This window comes from Stegastes partitus, unplaced genomic scaffold (genome assembly GCF_000690725.1).
Source record: "Stegastes partitus isolate 25-593 unplaced genomic scaffold, Stegastes_partitus-1.0.2 Scaffold266, whole genome shotgun sequence".
In the NCBI taxonomy this organism is placed as follows: domain Eukaryota; kingdom Metazoa; phylum Chordata; class Actinopteri; family Pomacentridae; genus Stegastes; species Stegastes partitus.
The window spans coordinates 249,572-268,905 of NW_007577997.1; the positions used below are offsets into that span (position 1 = coordinate 249,572).

General features: G+C 41.2%; 3 protein-coding genes across 3 annotated transcripts; 2 read left to right on the top strand and 1 right to left on the bottom strand.

Annotated features, from left to right (window-relative positions):
• The first annotated feature begins 323 nt into the window (after positions 1–323).
• On the top strand, positions 324–2,544 carry ppp1r3c2b (protein phosphatase 1 regulatory subunit 3C2, duplicate b). Its single transcript, XM_008282292.1, has 3 exons — positions 324–1,026; positions 1,200–1,275; positions 1,486–2,544. The coding sequence occupies exons 2-3, from the start codon at positions 1,262–1,264 to the stop codon at positions 2,357–2,359; spliced, it is 888 nt and encodes a 295-aa protein (XP_008280514.1). The 5' UTR covers positions 324–1,026; positions 1,200–1,261; the 3' UTR covers positions 2,360–2,544.
• phyhip (phytanoyl-CoA 2-hydroxylase interacting protein) lies at positions 2,462–9,334 on the bottom strand. Its single transcript, XM_008282291.1, has 5 exons — positions 9,163–9,334; positions 6,747–6,916; positions 4,561–4,735; positions 4,237–4,354; positions 2,462–4,150 (listed from the first exon to the last, which is right to left on the bottom strand). The coding sequence occupies exons 2-5, from the start codon at positions 6,912–6,914 to the stop codon at positions 3,604–3,606; spliced, it is 1,008 nt and encodes a 335-aa protein (XP_008280513.1). The 5' UTR covers positions 6,915–6,916; positions 9,163–9,334; the 3' UTR covers positions 2,462–3,603.
• A 2,711-nt stretch (positions 9,335–12,045) lies between these two features.
• Positions 12,046–17,943, top strand: polr3d (polymerase (RNA) III (DNA directed) polypeptide D). Its single transcript, XM_008282293.1, has 9 exons — positions 12,046–12,166; positions 14,345–14,509; positions 14,720–14,763; positions 14,848–15,002; positions 15,168–15,292; positions 16,473–16,632; positions 16,868–17,115; positions 17,198–17,350; positions 17,490–17,943. The coding sequence occupies exons 2-9, from the start codon at positions 14,351–14,353 to the stop codon at positions 17,604–17,606; spliced, it is 1,161 nt and encodes a 386-aa protein (XP_008280515.1). The 5' UTR covers positions 12,046–12,166; positions 14,345–14,350; the 3' UTR covers positions 17,607–17,943.
• The last annotated feature ends 1,391 nt before the right edge of the window (positions 17,944–19,334 follow it).

The window sequence follows — 19,334 nt, forward strand, 5'->3', positions numbered from 1 at the left end:
CCACCTTACAGCCCATCTTATAACATACAGAGGAATATTCAGAGTCCATATAAGTTCCTCTCCAGTCATTGATTAAACCTGTAAAGGCTCATCTGTGTTTATCAAAATGAATATTTAGATATTTTCTATGAAGACAATCCCTTCATGAAAGAACACGATTTAGCTTAATTTAAAAAAAAAAAAAAAGTAAGTTGTGAAGTTGATTAAAAATAAATAAAACCTTAACAAACTATAAATGCCTGAATGGTTGTGAAAGTATTTATTTATTAAGCACCACACCCAAAATTATCATTTGAACAGCTGTCTGGAATTCTCATCATGCGTTGGCAGAAATCTTCACCAGCGTGAACAAGTTAACAATTTCTGAGGTCATCTGAAGTCACCAAAATGTCCTGAAGCCTGTGTCTTGTGTGCGGAGCAACATGTTTCTAGCAGCTCGATATAACCAGGGAACGCTCCCTGCTTAAATGACTGGCCTGCCGAGAGTCATTTGTAATCCGGCCCTCCTCGGCATCGAACATGCTGATGGGCCGTGAGACAGTGATCCCTCCAGGGCAGGAGCCAAGCAGCGGAGAGCTTGGATCCGGGCCCAGGCCTCTGTTGGATCTGTGTTCATCGACAGGTCTGAGAATAGAGCTCAGGACGACTGGGATAGTTTCCACAATGCAGAGTCGAATTACACACAGCTGGACTTTATGTATTTGACCCACTGGACAACATACGAAGATGTAATGTCACATGAATGTTTAACGTTCGTGCCGGAACACTGAATTAAGCTGAGCAGACATAGCACAAAATAAACATAAAAAAAGGGGTTGCTGTAGATGATATAAAATCAACACATTAAGGAAATCTGGAGGAACACAAACCCACAAAGGCTGGCGGATTGGTCAGGAGAGAGAAGAGGGTGGAGTTACACAACATGACATCCTAACTGAGGTAGTATAAATAGGACACGGTGCCAGATTCTCCTGTGGGTAAAGGGATGACAGGCTCCATACTGCAACTTGCTGCTCATGGGAGTCTGTAAGTAAGATTTAAATAAATCCTAAGATTCTTTCAGCTTTTTCTTTTCTTTTTTGCAACATTATAGTCTCAGAATTGCACACAAATATTTAAATATAACAATAATTTTGCATTCTTTTTATTAAAATGTCTTGTAAAACTGACATAGCAATGTTTTTTTTTCTGTTTTCTAGAACTCTAACCAAGTATTAAAGGTAATATTCTCATCAATCAACACCAGGCTGCCAGTGTGGAGATGTCCAGTACAAGGTGAGCACATGCTTAGCATAAAGTGATTCTGCAGCTGAGGGGTGAACTCTCTTGCATTGCTTCTTCTACTGTTATCAAAAGTGAGGGTGAATTATTAGGTAACAGTTTGCTCCTTACAAATAAATAACAGCACATTTAGAGTATTAACAGGTATGATGACACTTCTGTGACAGATGTCTTCAATGAAATAACTGCCTGTTTCTTTGTTAGCGTGGCGCCAGCAGTTGGAATTGGATCAATGGCCCAGTCAGCCGGACTTGTGGAGATTGCCGTGAGGCTGTGCTTGAACCAACGTAAGGAACTGTGTCCTCACGTCTGGGTTCCCATCCTAAAACCTCAGCGACCTTGCATCCGACCTCCGCTGTCAGAGCAGCTGCCGTCAGACGTCTTGAGCCAGGCTTATCTCGCCCACCCTTTCTCGTCCCTCTTCATCGACCTGGACGACGACTTGGATGATGACGTTTGGATCCCCGCAAAGAACAAACGCGTGGTTTTCGCCGACTCACGGGGCTTGTCTCTCACGGCCGTGCGAGAGTTTTGCGACGAAGAAGAGCAGCCTGACCTCGACTTCCTGCCGTCGCTGCAGGGTTTGGGTAGCATGACAGAGGATGGCTACAGCTGCACCGTCAGCACCTGCTGCCCAGGAACACGCCTCAAACTGGACTTCCCACAGCCCTCAGCAGATTTCCAGGCCTTTCGTGCCAAGCTGGCGAAGAGCATGGTCATCCTGGAGAGCTGCAGCGTGAATGAGCAGGCCCTGCAAGGTACCGTGCGGGTCAAGAACATCAGCTTCCAGAAGGACGTGCGTGTGCGCATCACCTTTGACTCGTGGCAGAGCTACAGAGATGTTCCCTGCACGTACCTGCAGAAACGCTTCGGGGGACCCCAGACAGACATCTTTGAGTTTGACATTGCCGTTCCTAAAGTGCTGGATGCCAAAAGGAAGATAGAGTTCTGCTTATCTTACTTGCCGGGAGGGCAAAGTGAGGCTTTTTGGGATAATAACGACGGGCAGAATTACAGCGTGACTGTGTGTGTGAGCTCACACCTCTGCCGTGGGAAGTATCTGAGTGAAAGGGCATGACATACTCAAACTACAAGTGTTCTCTATTTTTATCATGCACACTTTGTCAGCTGTGGGTGAAAGTGCAGTGGATATTTTTTCATGACATTTACATTGTTTTTACTCTGAAATGGTACTCTCTTTTTTTTTTTCATTCATGTTTAGACATCTGAACAGCTGCTCTGTATAAAAAGAAGTGTCAGCCAGTCGGTTTGGTTGTATTCAATTTTCTTTTTTTCCAGTTTTCTTCAGCATTAATAATCACACGGTGACCATGTTTCCAGGCTGTTGTCATGTCCTACATTTTGGTCAGGCACCACCAAATGGATTGGTCTTGTGCACCGGGAAGGGGATCCCTTTCACTTTGGGCATTTGTGGGATTCACATATAGGTCAGAAATAACTGGGCTGTGACAAATAGAAACCCCATAGGAGGAGAGAAGCTAATCTTAGCTCAGGAATGTTTACAGCTGAGGTGTGCTGCCAGAGAGTTATCAGGGTTGAACACTGAGATACTCTTTTCCTCATTACCTTCCTCCTATGTTCAGAGCCCCAGCACATAAAATGGCTTTAACTGACTTATTATAAAATATTGTTGTTGGGTCAAAGTGCATCTGTAGATTTCTTAATCATAAGTCACCAGCCAGCTTTTAAAAAGTGTTCAGCGAGGATGCCGCAAGCTAGAGTTAAAGTTACCAAGTGTCATAATGATTATGATGATTTTTTCTTTGGAGAAGGAACATCTGGCAGAGACTTTGTATAGAAAAAGGATTTCTACAGTATAAAAAAAAATCTTTGTTCTATTTATAATCTATAATGGTTTGACTTGAACTCATTTTTTTTTTTGTAAAATTAATCACATCAAACTCAAGCAAAACCAAAAACACCTCTTCTACATGGGGGATAAATATAAATTCAGAAAGATACTGAGAAAACGTCATGTAGACACCTGAAGGAAGCACTTATGACTGTCTACAAATAAGGAACACAGATTTTCTCCTGTTTTCTAGAAGCCTATCATGTTTTCGATATATGTTTCACTCAACAGTCGTGGATGGGCATTCACTGTTTTTTTTTCCAGCTGCAAAACGCATTGTAAAAGTCCTCTATTTAAACCAGTGGTCCGGGCAGGGGGGAGGTGGGAATGCAGCACGGTCACACCCCAATAGGTTGCTGTTTCCACAGTGTTCTGACCTACACATGATGGACTCAACTGTTTTGTCTCGTGCAACGGCTCGTCTCACACGCTCCCACGTCTGTCCTACATCAGCGTCCCACACTGATGTTGCACACTTTGCAGCTTGGGTCCTTCTTGGCGTTGGCTGTGGTCAGACTCATAAGCTGGTGGTGCCCACTGATCTGCTCCACGCTGCCCTGGTCCAGATGAACCGGCTCTGTGAAAAGCACCTCCAGGATGACGTCGCTGGCGTGGCAGTACAGGGGCTCCTCCCCCTGCCTCTGGGGGGCGGTGTATGTCAGGAAAGGGTTGGAGGCCAAGTCCAACATAGGGAGACGGGTGCGACAGAAGGTGTCGCCCTCTGTGCCAACGGGGGCCAGCACCAGCACCACATAGTGGTAGGCCGTGTACATACAGTAGAAGTCTGCGAAATACAGGGAAATGTTGGGGTTGAGCAGATGTCCGGCCGGGATCTGGAAGCGCAGGGGTCCGTACGGAGAGTCTTTGGGAGGCAGGCCCGTATCAAACTCTGTGTTGCAGCTGAAGAAGACTCCATTTAGTTTGCCGTTGATAGGAGAGCCGTGACTCCCGCTGCTGTCTTTCAGTGCTGGACGCATCAGGCCTCCACCGTCCCCCCTAATTCAAGGCATCAAGAGAAAAATGAGTATTACACTTGAATGCTGTGGGTATACAGCAAGGAAAGAAGAGAATGCAGCACTGACCTGACATAGTCAAAGTAGTCCGGGTGCTGGTTACGATAAAACACAGAGAACTTGAGCAGCCTCCCTGCAGAGCCTTTGGCCTTGTCAAGAAGCTGCTGTAGGTGTTCCATGGCATAGTCTGCAAAGTTGATTTTTGAAGTTGTGTAATCACTTCCAGTCTGCTCTACTTTGAAATGCTAATGATACCCGGTGCTGAGACAGATTTTTTTTTTCTTCCTGCCACTTCTGTTCTGTGCACTTTGCGTGATTGATTTATATTATTAAATCTCTCATATTGCATACATAATCAGTGTTACTTGATCTGCAGCGCGTGGTGTGTCCTACCTCCGGTGCAGAACTCCACCACCTGGCTCCACTCCGACACCAGGTAGTCACCGTCCGGCTGTCGAACAGCAGTTTGAACGGCAACACAGTAGTCCGTCCGCGGGCTCAGGAACCAGTGTCCCCTCACTGCCATGGGGAGAGGCACAGCTTTGGCCACCAGCTTGGTTGGCACATCCTGCAGGATAAAGCAGGAAAGAGGTGGCATCAGGAACAGGATGCGAGGCCAGAACAGGCTGCCGTGCAGCCTCGTTCATTTACATTTCAAAGCAAATGTAAATGCAATTGTTAAGTCGACCATTTCCCTCCTTAAACTTTGCCTTATTAGCGTGATATTCCATTTCAAGCCCATGCGTCTGTAACTAGGATACATCTAATCAAATCAGCGGCTTTGTTTTGACCAAGGCCTCTAAGAAGCACAGCTAATTACTACAGGCTCAGACGCCCATATATCCATGGCAACATCTCTGATGCAAGTTTGTTTGTGCCACTTTGTGCATCAGAGGGAGAGAACATATCCTCCGTACAGGAGGAACTGACTCAGTTCTGCCCGTGCCTTGACTTCACAAAAGTGCTTTTTCAGCGGTTGAATGCTGCCTGCAATAATAAACCATAATTACAGGCAGTATTTTGCATTTGCAATGAAGGGAGATAAATGTTTGTTTTATCTGAACTATCGAAAAGGAAATAAGGAAAAAAAGAGGGAAAAACTGAAGAGGAAGATAGGAGAAAGTCAACAACACGTATAAATAAATAATATATGAAGATGCTGTATACTTGTAGTGGTTCAGAAGTGGAGACAGAAAGGGAGAGCTAGACACTCAATCGATCACTTAAATGATAATAACATCCATAATAGCAGCCCTTTTAGACAACGATAATGGCACCATTCTAAGATGCTCACACTGAGAATGCTAACATGCTGATGTTAAGTGGGGACAGTGTTTGTTACATGTTACCACATCTGCACAGGAATACATACAGTCAGGTGACGAATTAAAGGAAAAGCTTGAATGCCTGACCCCCACAGTGAGAGGATCTGGTGCCTCTGTTATGCTGTGGGGGGATTTTGCTGGTATAGTTTGGGTTTACTAGTTAAAGTGAAGGTTCACTGCAAATCAATACAATTTTGTTCTGAGTGCTCATCTTTATCCTGTGAGGAAACATTTCTATCCTGATTAGACTGCTCTCTTCCAGGACTGAAAATGCCCATTCATTGTGCACTAGGGCTCACTGAGTCTGAAAATGATGTGAGTCATATGCTATGACCATTGCAGTCACTAGATCTCAACCCAGTCTGTACCTTTAGGGGATTTTGGACTTACATGTTATACAGAGCTCTGCACCAACATCAAAAAGCAACAAATGAGGCAAGAATGATGTTCGATCCCTCCAGAGGCGTTTCAGAGGTTTGTAGAATCAACGTCAAGGTGCATTGAAGCTGATATGTTGGTACGTGGTGGCCCTAAGACACTTTATGTTGGATTTTCCTTTAATTTGTCCCCCGTCTGTGCATTGTACATAGAGATGCAGTTTGTCTACAAATCCGTGGACTGCAGAAGGGAATGTAGCAGGTTACTAAATTCAGAGCATCATGTCTCCTGTCATCGCTTGAGATTAATAGTCCCTGACAAATGCATATATCAAAGAAGAAAAACTGTTACAGATTGCCTCTTTGCCACCTTACTGCATGTGTGTGCTTTAAGAAATCTGTCCGTTTTGTAGATTTAACGACGCTGGATGTCATTAACATGAAAACTGTTCAGTGCTGCAGCTGAATTTGTCAGTTTTTGTACACATTAAGAGGAAACAATGTGCAAGTGAGTCACTGGCCCGAAGCTGTTGACTGCACACATTTTCCTCTTCGCCTGTATTGGAAGTGACTGAAAGGGCGCAACCGCAGTTTTCAGTGTTCAGACTGATGCACAATATCATGAGGCATCTGTTAACCCAACTAGACTTCGATAAAATCCATGTTTTCATGTCTCATTTACTGTTATTCTTAAAGGGCATGCAGGGCTAGGAGGGCTTCTTCTAGGCCAATTATGTGGTGGAAATTGATTGGTGTGAATATGGAGCATGAACCTAGAAAACAGAGCAGGAAGCAGAGCAGGGAGCAGAGCAGGGAGCAGATAGGCCTCAGGGAGAGGACAGGGGAGGATACGTGAGGTCATGCGGCAGTGTCAGACCCTGTGTTTGAAGCGGTTGGGGTCCCTGTTCTCTTTGCGGCTCAGGTCGATGAAGAAGTGCGTGGCTCTGGCGGTGTCCTCGGTGGTCATGTCCCACATGATGCGGAAGGAGTCGCAGGTCACCTCACAGATCTGGATGTTGCAGGGGGTGGAGAGAGGGGCGTCCATTTCTGTAATCCATTCAAATTAGAGATAAAAGCGGATGGTTAGACTAGAGTGTAATCTGGGACGGTAATACCAGCGCTGGAGATGGGCGAGATCGGCTCTGAGAGATTAAACTGTGTCACTAAGCGCTGTGAAGTTGACACAGTAGAGGTTCAAAAACACCACGGCTGAGTACACCTTTGACAGAATCAAATTAACCTTTCATTTAAGGATCCGTGAGCCAGCTTTTTTTTTTTCTTCGCCGTCTCGCTCCTTTTCCCCCTCCTCCTCCCTTTTCTTGCCCTTAACTGACATTTCACATCATTACACAACTCGATACGCTCCCAGCTGAGTGACTGGCCTCTGCTTTCCCCGTGCATTTCATAATCCACCTACAGCAGTCTCCCAGCAACCACACGTCTCCAGCCTCCCCTCAATCTACTCCCGTAATTCTCCAGGAAGGGGTCACAAACACAAAGATTACTTCATCTGTCAGCAACAATTTAAACTAAAGGGAACTTTTTTTTTCTGCCTCCTTGCAGAACGGTGTGCATTTTCAAAACGGCTGAGCAAGTGAACTACTTTCAGCTCAAGGAGAATCTTCTCACAGCTTTTGTATCGACAGAAAGGAGGGAGGTTTGAGTATCAACGGCAGGTGATGTATGATCATATTTCCTGAGTTGCCCATCAGCAGTTCGATCCAGGCCGCTGCACAGAGCCTTGAGTGCAGGGCTGGAGGTAATCTGTTGTTCAGCCTGTGTTTGTTTCATTAGCTGTCACCTCTCCTCCTCTCAGCCGACTGGTCTCTTCAGCAGGCGCACAATGCCGCTGAGACATCTATTCCTCCATAATTTGCTTGTAATTTTAATCTGTCTAGAGTTTGTTTTTGCAACTGTCTCCTCCAGTGTAGCTTACTGATGCAGTATTTCAGCATCTCAACACAGTGCACTGCATGCTCCCCCTATTAAAAGCCTTCTCACACTGAGCATATGCTAAATCACAGATGTGCCTAAAAATAACCTTCTAGCCATATAGAACCAACAATCACGACGTGCTCTTTTTTTTTTTGCTGTCTGTGTGATCCCACAAACTGGTCTGCTAAGGTGCTCACCAGTCAGTATGATGGACAGGCTGCAGCAGCTCATTAAAGCCTGTGAACTGTGAAATTTGTGCGGTAGCTCCATCACACGGGGACCGGAGAGGAGAGAGCTGTTGCATCACGCACGTGTGTTTCCATGCGTCTGTTTTCCCGGCTGCTGTTCTCATTTCTTACCATTTCAGAGATAGAAACTGGGGCAAGAGGAGATTCTCGCAGGACAAGTCATCAAAGCCCCATGCCTCTGCGTGTGCTCCACTTTTGGAATCGAATACATGTGAATACAGTTCAAACAAGGGTTCCAATACCACTGCCCTCATTTATAAATCAGCCTGTGAAAAAAAAAGGAATATCAGCCAATTATCTCCACTACGATACCAGCTCTGACAGACAGCTGCTCTGAATAAGGCAACTGGGTCGAATTGATAATTGTACATGATGCACACATTGGGTTGTTAGTGCTCAGTTACAGTTCTTATTCCTGGCTGTAAGACATAGCACACATGCAGATGCTGCTGCTGCTGCTGCAGTCATTCATATAGAGCAAGGCATAGAAAGCACCTCTTTGGTTCAAAGCCATTCTTTTATTTCTTCCAGGAAGAATATCTTAAAACCCCATTTTAGATAGTTGCATGAGAGGGAGGAAGAAAAGGCACAATTTCCTCTGCACAGTTTTAAAAATAGGGGCTGAAAAGGCCATTAGGAAAACAAAAATGCTGCCTCTTCTGTAAAGTTCAATAAACAAGCTGTAAAAAAGAGATTGTGTGTGACTGCAGTTTGAAGCGCTGCCTTCCCTTGCACGGTTTAATTTTGGAGAATGAGCATCATTACAAGAACCAGTCAGTGCTTCTGTATCAAATATCCTCACAGTCTCGTGCAGAATGGCATAGGTGGGAATGTAGTAAATGTCCAAAGTTGGCAGAAAAATTCATCACACCAGCATGTGCACTTCAGTAGAACAATATACAAATAGAAGATATACATTATCACCCCAGCAACCTATTGCACTCATCTGGCTTTATGTCGAACATCTCTGGAGAAATGCACAGATGAAACGCTCCATCACAGCATGAGATAGTACAACTTCACAGTTGTCCATGAGGGACAATGTAATGGATTCATTTAATGGACATTTACAAGCATCAATATGCAGAGACATTTAAAAGAAGTCCTTACTTGTATGAAGCTCAGATTTGTGATGGGAGAAGATTCTTGCCAGGCTGAGCGGTGCTATCTTCTTATTTCGCTTTCTTCTTCTCGCCTGCTGCAGTCGCTGATAGATCCCCCAGGAAAACTGATTAGGAGGTGAAACGAACACACGGGCTCCTCTCTTCTTCCTCTTTCTCCGTCTGTTTCTCTCTCTCTTCCTCTCTGTGCCACACAAACACTCTAACCTCCCCCCCTCCTCCCCCTGCCTCCCTGCCTCCCCCTCCCTCCCAATCTCATGTTTTTCGCTCTGAGCGCTGCATGATGTTTACTTGACTCCCATGAAGCCACACAGGATGAATTAAAACCTAAAAGAAGCAACAACAACAAAAGAAAAAGAAGATAAATTTATAACTGCAGTGTGACCACAGTGAGACACTCAGTCAACCTTGTCAGCATCATGCCTTCGCCAGCCAGCCATGCACAACACATCACTCGTCAGTAAATCTGCCCTGTGGCACAACATCCACGCACACTCTGATACAGTCGGAACACTTAGCTGCCTGCATAAATGTCACGTCTCAGATATGGAGACAGTATGGACATTTGGAGTGTGAGAGGGGGGGAAGGAGAAAAAAAAAATCACAATTTTACACACTCTGCTTGCTACAGTATCAGAAAAAGGGATTACGCTGTGAGTGATGTCCCAGTAAATTACATAGAGCACCATCAAGACCTCAAAAAATATACATGTGCCAACTGTTATGCCATATGGACCAACTCCACAGGGCATCTCCCCCCCAGCCTATCCGCAGGCAAGGGACGCCACCATGTAAGTCCAGAGTAAGCAGATTTCCACTGGCATTAATTTTCAGAGGGATGTTTTTATACTGGTTCAAACCCGTGGGACAACTTAATTTAGGATTCCATTAGAGATTAAAGAGACCCTTCCCAGATTAATGGCTATAATCTGCTGCTAAAACAATGGACACGAGCATTGGATGAAGGCAGATAACAAAGGGATGAACTTACAGTGAGAGTGCAGTCCTTTGACAAACACATAATATTTATATTTGAAAAATGACAAAAGATATATTGCCGTAATTCCGCAGACTGTGCGGAGTATTGAAAAGCTTCATTTATTTCCAGCCAGCCGCAGATAAGTGATACCCTCAGAATGTAATTAAACTGCAATCATCCATCATTAGTCATGCCGTGACAGTGCGCCTCTGTCCAAATAACCCTCAGTCCCAGAGATGGGAATAGAAGGTTTATTAGATGGGGGCTAGTTGTGTGTGTGTGTGCCTAGAAAGGAGAATTTTGCCCAATTTCTGGCAGATCTTTATATTTTCCAAATATTGGGTGGATTTATCGACCACCACCTCCCCTCTGAAGAACAACCGAGAGGTCAATCCATTATCAGAAATACCAGACACCACCCGGCTACAGTGGGTGTCCGGCCTGGAGGAGCAGCCCGAAGCAGGGCTTTATTTCTTTTTGTTGTTCCTCCTGTGGGATGGTGCCAGAACAATTTGCACTTTACAGATGTTTGAGCATCATTTTTGCATTTATTTCATGAGTCTATGTGTACCAAGTATTGCACGCATTTCAAAAATGCTTAAAAATGAGCAACTTATGCATTTCAGTCATGGGAATACACTAACAGAGCTCAGCACACATTTGCAAAACTCCCATCACATTAGCATTTTAGCAATTATATGCAATTTGGCAATCAGTTATGGTGCATCAGCTGGTACATACATAGAGTAAATAATAGAATGTTGTGATTTGAAACTAGATTTTGCGGTGGGTTCATGTTATTCTAATAAAAAGCCTCAGTGTTAGAGTAAATGTCACAAAAAAACAGATATACAGATGAGTGACACATTAAAGGAAAAGCCAACATAAAGTGTCTTCATGAGAAAAAATAGGCCCTAAAAGATTGTTTTGCTTTTAAACATTTGTTGCAGTTGAAAGAAAGAAAAAAATCCACACAGATGGTGTGTAGATTGAAAAAAAAAAAAAGTATTAAAAGTGCTGATAATGCTTTTCCAGTCTACTAAGTGTTAGAGCATAGATCACCAAAAATAAATACACAACCAATAAAAACATGGTGCTAACAGGGCACTCTACTTATTTTCTATCTAATCGACTGGATTATGGGGACATGTTGTGTATGCATACATCAGCAGTGACTAATGACTTTAAGCCCCTGGATACTGTCTATCGTTCTGCATTGATTTACTTCTGGTGATAATTATAATACTCATCACTGTAAGCTGTGGCCTTTAATCTCTAAAAGGCCTGATAGACACTGGTGTTTATTTATTTATAAGGCCATCACTGTATTTTTGCCCACCTACATTACATCATTGCTGTCTTTTAATGTGGGTCTTTACCAAACGCTCAAGCTTGGAAGGTCCAGTTTCACTCACTGTGCTCCTATAAGCTGCAATAACCTGCAGTACAAACTAAAGCTGGACTCATTTTTATCCTTTGGCAATTCAGATTTAGTTTTTAACTAAATTAGTGTTTTATTATATTATATTTTATTTTCCTGAATTCACAACTTATTGTTTCATTGCAAGCAAAGATTGAGCCTACATCTTTTATTTCCTTACTGGACTATATTGTAAATGAGGCCTCCACACCTCAATGTAGTTTAAATAAAGGTTAAATAAATGAATAGACTAAATGCCAGACTACTGTATTGTGCTTTTTACACATTAAAATGATATTGCAGATAATATTAATACACTCGGTGTAATTATGTTTCCTTTCCTTTTTTTTTTTTTTAAATTACCACCGTCCTGTAATATACAATACGCCATGGGCTATAAGTTAAGTGAATATGCGCATCTTTCTGCGCAGGCTTGATCCGCGTGAGCTGAGAGGATGATGACAACACGGAAGTGTCATGGCGCCGTGCATCATCATCATCATGCAGTGTCAGAGACAGCACTAGCTCAAAACAATCTGTAATGACTCTCCGGTTTCCCGTTAATATCTGATTAAACGTCCGAGGAATAATAAGGTGAGTGTGTGGAGAAGCAGAGCGAGTCGGAAATGAAAGTTAAAGCGTTAAAGTTCGCTAAACTTGGTCTGTATCCTTGTATTCGTGCTAGAATTTGGCCACGTGTTGCAGTTTTTTTTTTTACTGCCTTGTTGACACAAATTATTAAATGTAACGAGGGATGGTTTCCGTATGAAAAACGGTAGATTAAGGCGGCGATTTTAGGTGTAGTTACACTTAAAATGACAGTCGTTTGTTTATGTCACGGATGTATAATGATTCCTGCAGTGCAACACCAGAAGCTATTCTTAAAAAAGTAATAATTATCGTCTTTAGTCAGAATAACGCAGTTTTTCCTGTCTGTATAATATACTGTACATCGAAACGAGTGACTAGTAACTATTTTCTTTTAAAAAATTACGGTATGTTCTGCTGTGTAGGACAATATGTACACTTACCTGTAACTAGTCCCAGTTTGTACCCATGACTCTGATGCTTATACATGAAGGTGTAAACTGGAGCTAAACTTTAATATGCTTATTGAAGTTGTACAGTTGATTTATTTAATCCCATGTAGAGAAATTAAAGACTGTTTTACAATAATAATTTTACTAATAGCAACGTTTGCTCAGAAAAGACACCAGAGACACAATCCGTATAAACTGAACAAGAAACACAAGCTGTTGCTACAAACAAGGACATTTGCTTTATTCACAGTGGTTGAGGCTACACTAACAGCTATCAGCTACGTTAGGAGGCAGCCACACATTTCAAAACAGTTTTTGGAAAGCAATGAATAATAATGCCTAAAATGTGGGCTTCAGTTGGCAATAAAATGATAAAGCAGTGAAATATTAACAAAACAGAGAAGAACAGCAGACATAACGGCAGCAGACAACCAGTTCACTCTCAATCAGCTGATCTCAGTAAACAGAGAGCATCATGTGAGGCTCTGACATCATCATTCCTATTTCCATTGCACATATTCAGCTGCAGTAATCCTTAATGATGAAGAATTACATGCTGTTTAAATATTACAGTTAGGGCAATTGGTTCCAAATATTGATTATCACGCTTTCTCGATTTCCAACAATTGCCGTCTATATTGGCCTTGAAATACCCATATCAGTCGAACCCTACTTCTTAGTGAAAAACTGTAAAGTCTCATCTCTATTGGTATGGTTAAACTAGTCTCTATTAGCCAGCTTAATTTGTTAGACAAGTTAAATGTAGCCAGTTGTACACAAAGCGTTTTGTAGCTGTTCCAACGGGTGACAAATCCTCATCCACTGAATCTATCCACCTCCTCCTCAGGTGTGTCTTTAAAGGACAATAATCAGATTGTGTGTCCACAACACTCCAGACACTCCTTTGATAAATGACTGTCAATGTCCACCTTAAAACTCTAGTTTTATTTAAATGACACAGTATCACACATGACAAAAGAAAGACAAGATCAGGTTGATCGGCTCGGTTGTTTCATGATGTCCATTCTGTTGTAGATGTACCATGTGCAAATAAATTCGTTATGTTAACAAGAATGAATAGAATTTAGTACAATATTAAATGCTGTTTTTAAATTTTTGATTAGTATGTACTATGTTAAGTAGAATTGTATACATTTTATTGTAAATGCAGCAGATATTGGTGACTGCTTGTCCACACTCGTACATTAGTAAGACAACAAAAATGTTCAGTGAAACCTTTACCCACAATTACAAGTGCTCTTATCTAATATACAGACAGCTGTTTTATAGTTTGTTTGTTTGTTTTTTAAAGGTATCAGTCAATAGAAAGAAGCTAATTAACTCATAGATGGGGTGGATGATATGTACAATGGAGTGTAAACTGTTATCTGATATCTATTTTTTAAGGCTGAACAGTTAATTGATTTCAAATCAAGCAGGACTTAATGCAATTTGAGATGTTTTTGGTTTTTTTTGTCTGTCAAAAATATTGCGATTGGATATTTCTCCCAAATTCTTCAGCCCTACTGAACACTATGAAGCAGATGATGAGTCAGCCATTTGGAGATGATGGATAGTATTTAAAAAAAAATATGATTTGTAATATTGGTAGTGATGCTCTTATTAAAACTACTTCAAATAATGGTAAATATGATTACAATTAGCCAAGAATCAGTGTTTATATGCATATTATTCGGCAGTCACATCCTTTTATCCCCTGCTTTTGCCACAGTTCAGGATGGCAGACTCAGGTGACCCCGGCGGTCAACGTGCGCCGACTCCTGGAGGAAGCGGTAATATAGGACTGCTGATGGGCCGTCGACAACCAGCCGGCCTCTCTCCTGGACGTCTCCCTTCAATGCGATCAAGAGACCTCACCCTGGGGGGAGTGAAGAAGGTAATGCACTGGATCACTGTGTCTCATCACGGCAGAGCAACTTATTAATGCACAGCCAAAGTTAGGAAATGTTTCCATAATATGCACGCCAAAAAAGCCCACCACTACTCACTACTTTAATGTTTCCCATATGGTAACATATATACAATGTTTTTCAAATAATTGCCTCATCGCTCATATTTTTCTGTGTTTTTTTTGTCTTTTTTTCAGAAAACATTTACACCCAACATTATTGGCAGAAAAGTTAAAGAAGAGTAAGTGCCCGATAAAAAGATGTCTAAGATGTGTGTTTAACAGTTTGTTTGACTGCTGACCAACATGTTTGTCTGCTACTATAGAGCAAAAGTTGACGTTGGGCAGAGGAGAGACAGGAAGGATGCAGACCGAGGTCGAGGGCGTGGAGATCGAGGCAGGGGCCGAGGTCGCGGGGAGGTCATCCAGTCCCACTCTATTTTTGAACAGGGGCCTGCAGAGATGATGATGAAGAAGAGAGGTGGGGTTCCTGCTGGATAAGCACTCTTTCTGCACCGTTGACTTTGGCAGATGTTTTTTTTTTTTTTTCTTTTTTTTTTTCACACAAGTGCAATTACGCAGTTTATATTATGCATGCATGATTGTGTGTTATCTTGGTTTAAGTGAATCTCATTATCACACACAGGTGGCTATGAAAGTGAGAGAGAGGCTCCTAGCATGGGACCTTCACCCATCATTAATATTAAAAAGGAGAAGAGGGAGACTGAGGAGGAGACCAAAGAGATTCTGCGCAAGCTGGAACGAGACAATGTGAGTCCTTTGTTGTCAGTGAGGCTTCAGTTAACGAAAGAATATCTTGGTTGACCAAAATTACCCCTAGTCTTCAAACAATCGATTGGTCATGAGAAAGAAAATGTTCATGCTTTCTCTCGATTACGTGTACTCTACATGCTTGCCTCATTAGCCTAAATGAATTATAAAAAAAACATAAAAAGCTGGAATTTGCAGCATAGTAAATCATTCTAAACTGGTTATTTTATACTAAAATGATAATTACAGACTCAAAGTGGGCCAGTGTTCATCCACCTATATTCATATAATTTCTGAAATTTCAATTATTTCAATTCCTGATCCCAGAATAACACTGAATGAGGAATATAACACAGACATGTTGGCTTACCATTTTAGTTGATCTTTCATGTTGACCGCAAACTGCTGTTTGCAAGGTTTAACCTTGGCTTTTTGGCCCTCTGTTTTAGGAATATGTAGCCACACAGTCAGTGGTAGCTGGTGAAAATTTTTGGTAGGAGCCACAGTCTGCAAATGACCTTTAAAAAAAAAAAAAAAAAAAAAAAATCAGAAATTAGAATATGAGTAACATCAGGTGCAACTATGTACAGGAAAGCAGCCGCCAGATCTGATGTGTGTGCCAAGTTTTGTTCAGTTTTGAGTAAGTTTAGAGCCTCAAAAACGCGTCTCTTTGTCATGCTAAAATAATAATATTCCCAAGCAGTTCCAATAGGGTCTTCACACCCTTTGGGTGCTCGGACCGTAATAAAGACAAAATTAATTGGCTTACAGCAAAAGTGGACAGGCCCAGGACGCACCGAGCTGCGCCTCGTGAGAAAGTTTGCAGCTACCAATCAGAGCGATGGCCAAGGTCACGTGATCACAAAAAGTTTCTCGAGCTACATACACACTCATTCGGCCGGCGCCCCACATCCAGGAATTAAAATTAATAAACTCGCAGTAAAGACTAATATTAAATCTGTTAATAATACAAATATTGTTAATATAGCAAACGAATATGAACGTTATTATTAATTTTATTATTATTTTGTTATAATTAATTCAAATTAAGTTTTATGTTTGAGAACTCCTTTTATCTGGTCATTAGTAGCGGGGCGGCGCCCCTGCACCGCGTATTAACCAGCCACCACTGATCCATCTTCCATGAATTTTGCTTCATTTTCCTTTTGTGTTCTCTCAGTTTATAGACGACCCTTTCCTGAGGAGTGAGCAGAGGAGCTGCCCTGTTCAGCTTCCCCTCGCCGTGTCCGGATGGGGATTTAAGGAGGAATTTAGTGATGATGCTGTTAAAATTGAGAAAACAGATGAGGATTGTGAACCCATGGAGCCTGCAGTTGAAGGTAACTGTATGGACTTGTATTTGACTCCATCATTACTTAATTTTCTTGAGAAATCTTGCTTTCATCGTGATGATGTTTTGCAACAAGAGGAGACAAAAAAAATCCTGTGTCTTGATAGCAGTTTCCAAGTCTTCAACTTGTGTTTCCCGTACATGTGATGGCTTCTGAAAGCAAGAAATAAACATGATGTCCAAATAGCTGCTCTCTCTCAAAATAGTCATCCCTTTGTCTTCAGTGAAAAAAGAGCCAGAAGAAATGGAGATAAAGAAGACAGAGGCGACTTTCAGGCCTCCTCCGCTCCCTGAGCCTGAAGTTCTTCCTGACCTGCTGCACAAATGGAGTCTGAGCAAAGGCGAGGAGCTGTTCTTTGTTCAGCTGCCTGACTCGCTGCCCGGCCAGCCTCCCACCAAAGAGCACAGACCGGTGAAAACTGAAGTGCAGTCAGAGGATGGGCAGTCTGTGCTTCTGAAAACAGAGTCTCAGGTAGGTCTAGCTGTCATCTACTTTTCTAAATACATGATAAAATGGAGGTTTTATGTGTAAACGGTGTTTTAATTTAAAACAGGAGGAAGAAGCTGAAGAGAACAGCTGCAATCTAAAAGATCTGCGGGAGGGCGTCATAGGAAAGATGCTGGTGCGGAAGTCTGGCCGTGTGCAGCTCATACTGGGACACGTGACGCTTGATGTGTCTCTAGGAACGTCATGCTCTTTCTTTCAGGTATGATAATAGCACTTGTGTTAAAGTTTCTCTCTTTGTCTACATACTGTCTATTATTTTATCACAGAATGAAATGCTTACACTGTTGCCAACATGTCTGACAGGCTTTCCTCTTCTTCCCCTCCCCTTGTTTTCTCAGGAACTGGTCTCTATTGGCACAGAAGGAAAAACCGGCAACTTGACTGTGTTAGGGAATGTCAAACACAAGATGGTTTGCTCCCCAGACTTTGAGGCTCTGCTGGAGAGCAGCGCTTGACACTCACTGGAGGACTGAGCCTCCTCGAGCCTGACAGACGGATGCACTGACAAAATGTTCTCAGCTGCCTCTTTAGAACTTGACATCTAAAAGAAATATGGTGGAGATTGATTATTTTCAGAGTGGCTATAATAACATTTAAATACACTATCTATAAATACAAAACAGAAGTGAGGTTTATTTTCATCCGGTGTAATAAGGTTTATTAACTCTTCCTTAAAGCTTGAACGCTGTGCCAAGTATCAGTACTGTTTCTGCTTCTCTATATCTGAAATTACTTGACAAGACTGTACATGGATGTAAATGTGTGAATAAAAAAACATTTTTTGTTACTCCAGTATGCTGAATTATTTAAACAGTTGGTTCATACAAATAGCAGAAATATCTACAGTTAATTTTCTAGCTTTCCATTTGGTGCATCCAGCCATGCAGATAAAATGTTGGCTTTGTTTGCTTTGACTTTCAGATATTTGAGGTTTCCGGTAATTGCATTTTGTTTGTGCTCACTGAAGCATTGAGGAATTGTATTAGGAAAAATTAAACAAGGGTACACAGCTTACAGTGATGGAATATAACCAAGCACATTTAGTCAGGCATCGTATTTAAGTATATTTTTATGTACCTTTACTAAAGTATGTCCATGTTATGCTACTTTCTACTATTATTCCATGATATTGTGTGGACAAATATTGTACTTTGTGCTTCACTACATTTATTTTAAAGCTTTGCTCGATAGTTATTTTGCAGATTCTGATTATTAAAGAGAGACAGAAGGTACAATTTTTAAGAGATATAGATATAATAGATATTGCCACAGAACTTGCCCACTTGATTAGTCAAATGAAGACAATCTGATTTTGTGTTTTAGGTTTTCTGAAATGTTTAAATATGAATATGAGGTAGTTTCTACCGAAATCTGCTGTAATTTCAATTATTTTCAGAACAGAAATCTGTACAGTAGATAAACCCAGGTTCAAAATTCTTGTTTGATTTACTTGTTAGAAGCCAAAGATGTTTTACATAGGGTATTCTGGATATCTTTATTATTATTAATATGAATCAGAAAATACGGTCACCAGGTAGAAAAAAAATCATTTTTAGCCATACTTTCAGGAATAAAATGTTATAAAAATACAGACATCACTGTGAAACTTCCCCATTTGATTAATTTCATTATGACATTTTTTTTGCATTGCACATTTTCTGAAGTTTTATGTTTAACCTCTTAAGACCTGAGCTCTTGTTTGATATGCATTTTTTATTTCTCTTTGCTATTTGATCTGGTCAAATAGCAAAGAGAAAATAATAATAAAATAATAATAAAATAATAATAAAATAAGATAAAGAAAATACAATACATTTTTAAAAATATGTTTTTAAATATGTATAAAACTAAACTTTTAAAATAACTAAATAATGAAATAAAAAAAAAAATCACTAGTGGTAATGTAACCTAAAATGTGATGTCTACCCATGTGGACACCGGGTCTTAAGAGGTTAAATTGCTAATTGGGGTATTGTCTCATTAAGTGTACTCTAATTTGCAATAATATTCAAAAGACAAACGTTTTCTTTTTTTCAGTCAGAAAAAAACACAAGTTAAGAAGCAAAATAACCCAAAATCTCAAAATTGAAAAAAAAAAAAAATTAAAATAAAAAAAAAAGTATATATATATATTTTTTTCTTGTCCTATCTTGCCTTAATATAAAGTCTGAATAAGCAAGTGA

What these genes read in the sequence shown, in the direction of transcription:
- phyhip (XM_008282291.1), bottom strand. Translation starts at nt 6,914, where the DNA reads ATGGACGCCCCTCTCTCCACCCCCTGCAACATCCAGATCTGTGAGGTG. An exon ending in CCAACCGCTTCAAACACAGG is followed by an intron (nt 4,736 to 6,746) that starts GTCTGACACTGC and finishes TTTATCCTGCAG; the next exon opens with GATGTGCCAACCAAGCTGGT. An exon ending in GGTGGAGTTCTGCACCGGAG is followed by an intron (nt 4,355 to 4,560) that starts GTAGGACACACC and finishes TCAACTTTGCAG; the next exon opens with ACTATGCCATGGAACACCTA.
- polr3d (XM_008282293.1), top strand. Translation starts at nt 14,351, where the DNA reads ATGGCAGACTCAGGTGACCCCGGCGGTCAACGTGCGCCGACTCCTGGA. An exon ending in CCCTGGGGGGAGTGAAGAAG is followed by an intron (nt 14,510 to 14,719) that starts GTAATGCACTGG and finishes TCTTTTTTTCAG; the next exon opens with AAAACATTTACACCCAACAT. An exon ending in GATGATGATGAAGAAGAGAG is followed by an intron (nt 15,003 to 15,167) that starts GTGGGGTTCCTG and finishes TATCACACACAG; the next exon opens with GTGGCTATGAAAGTGAGAGA.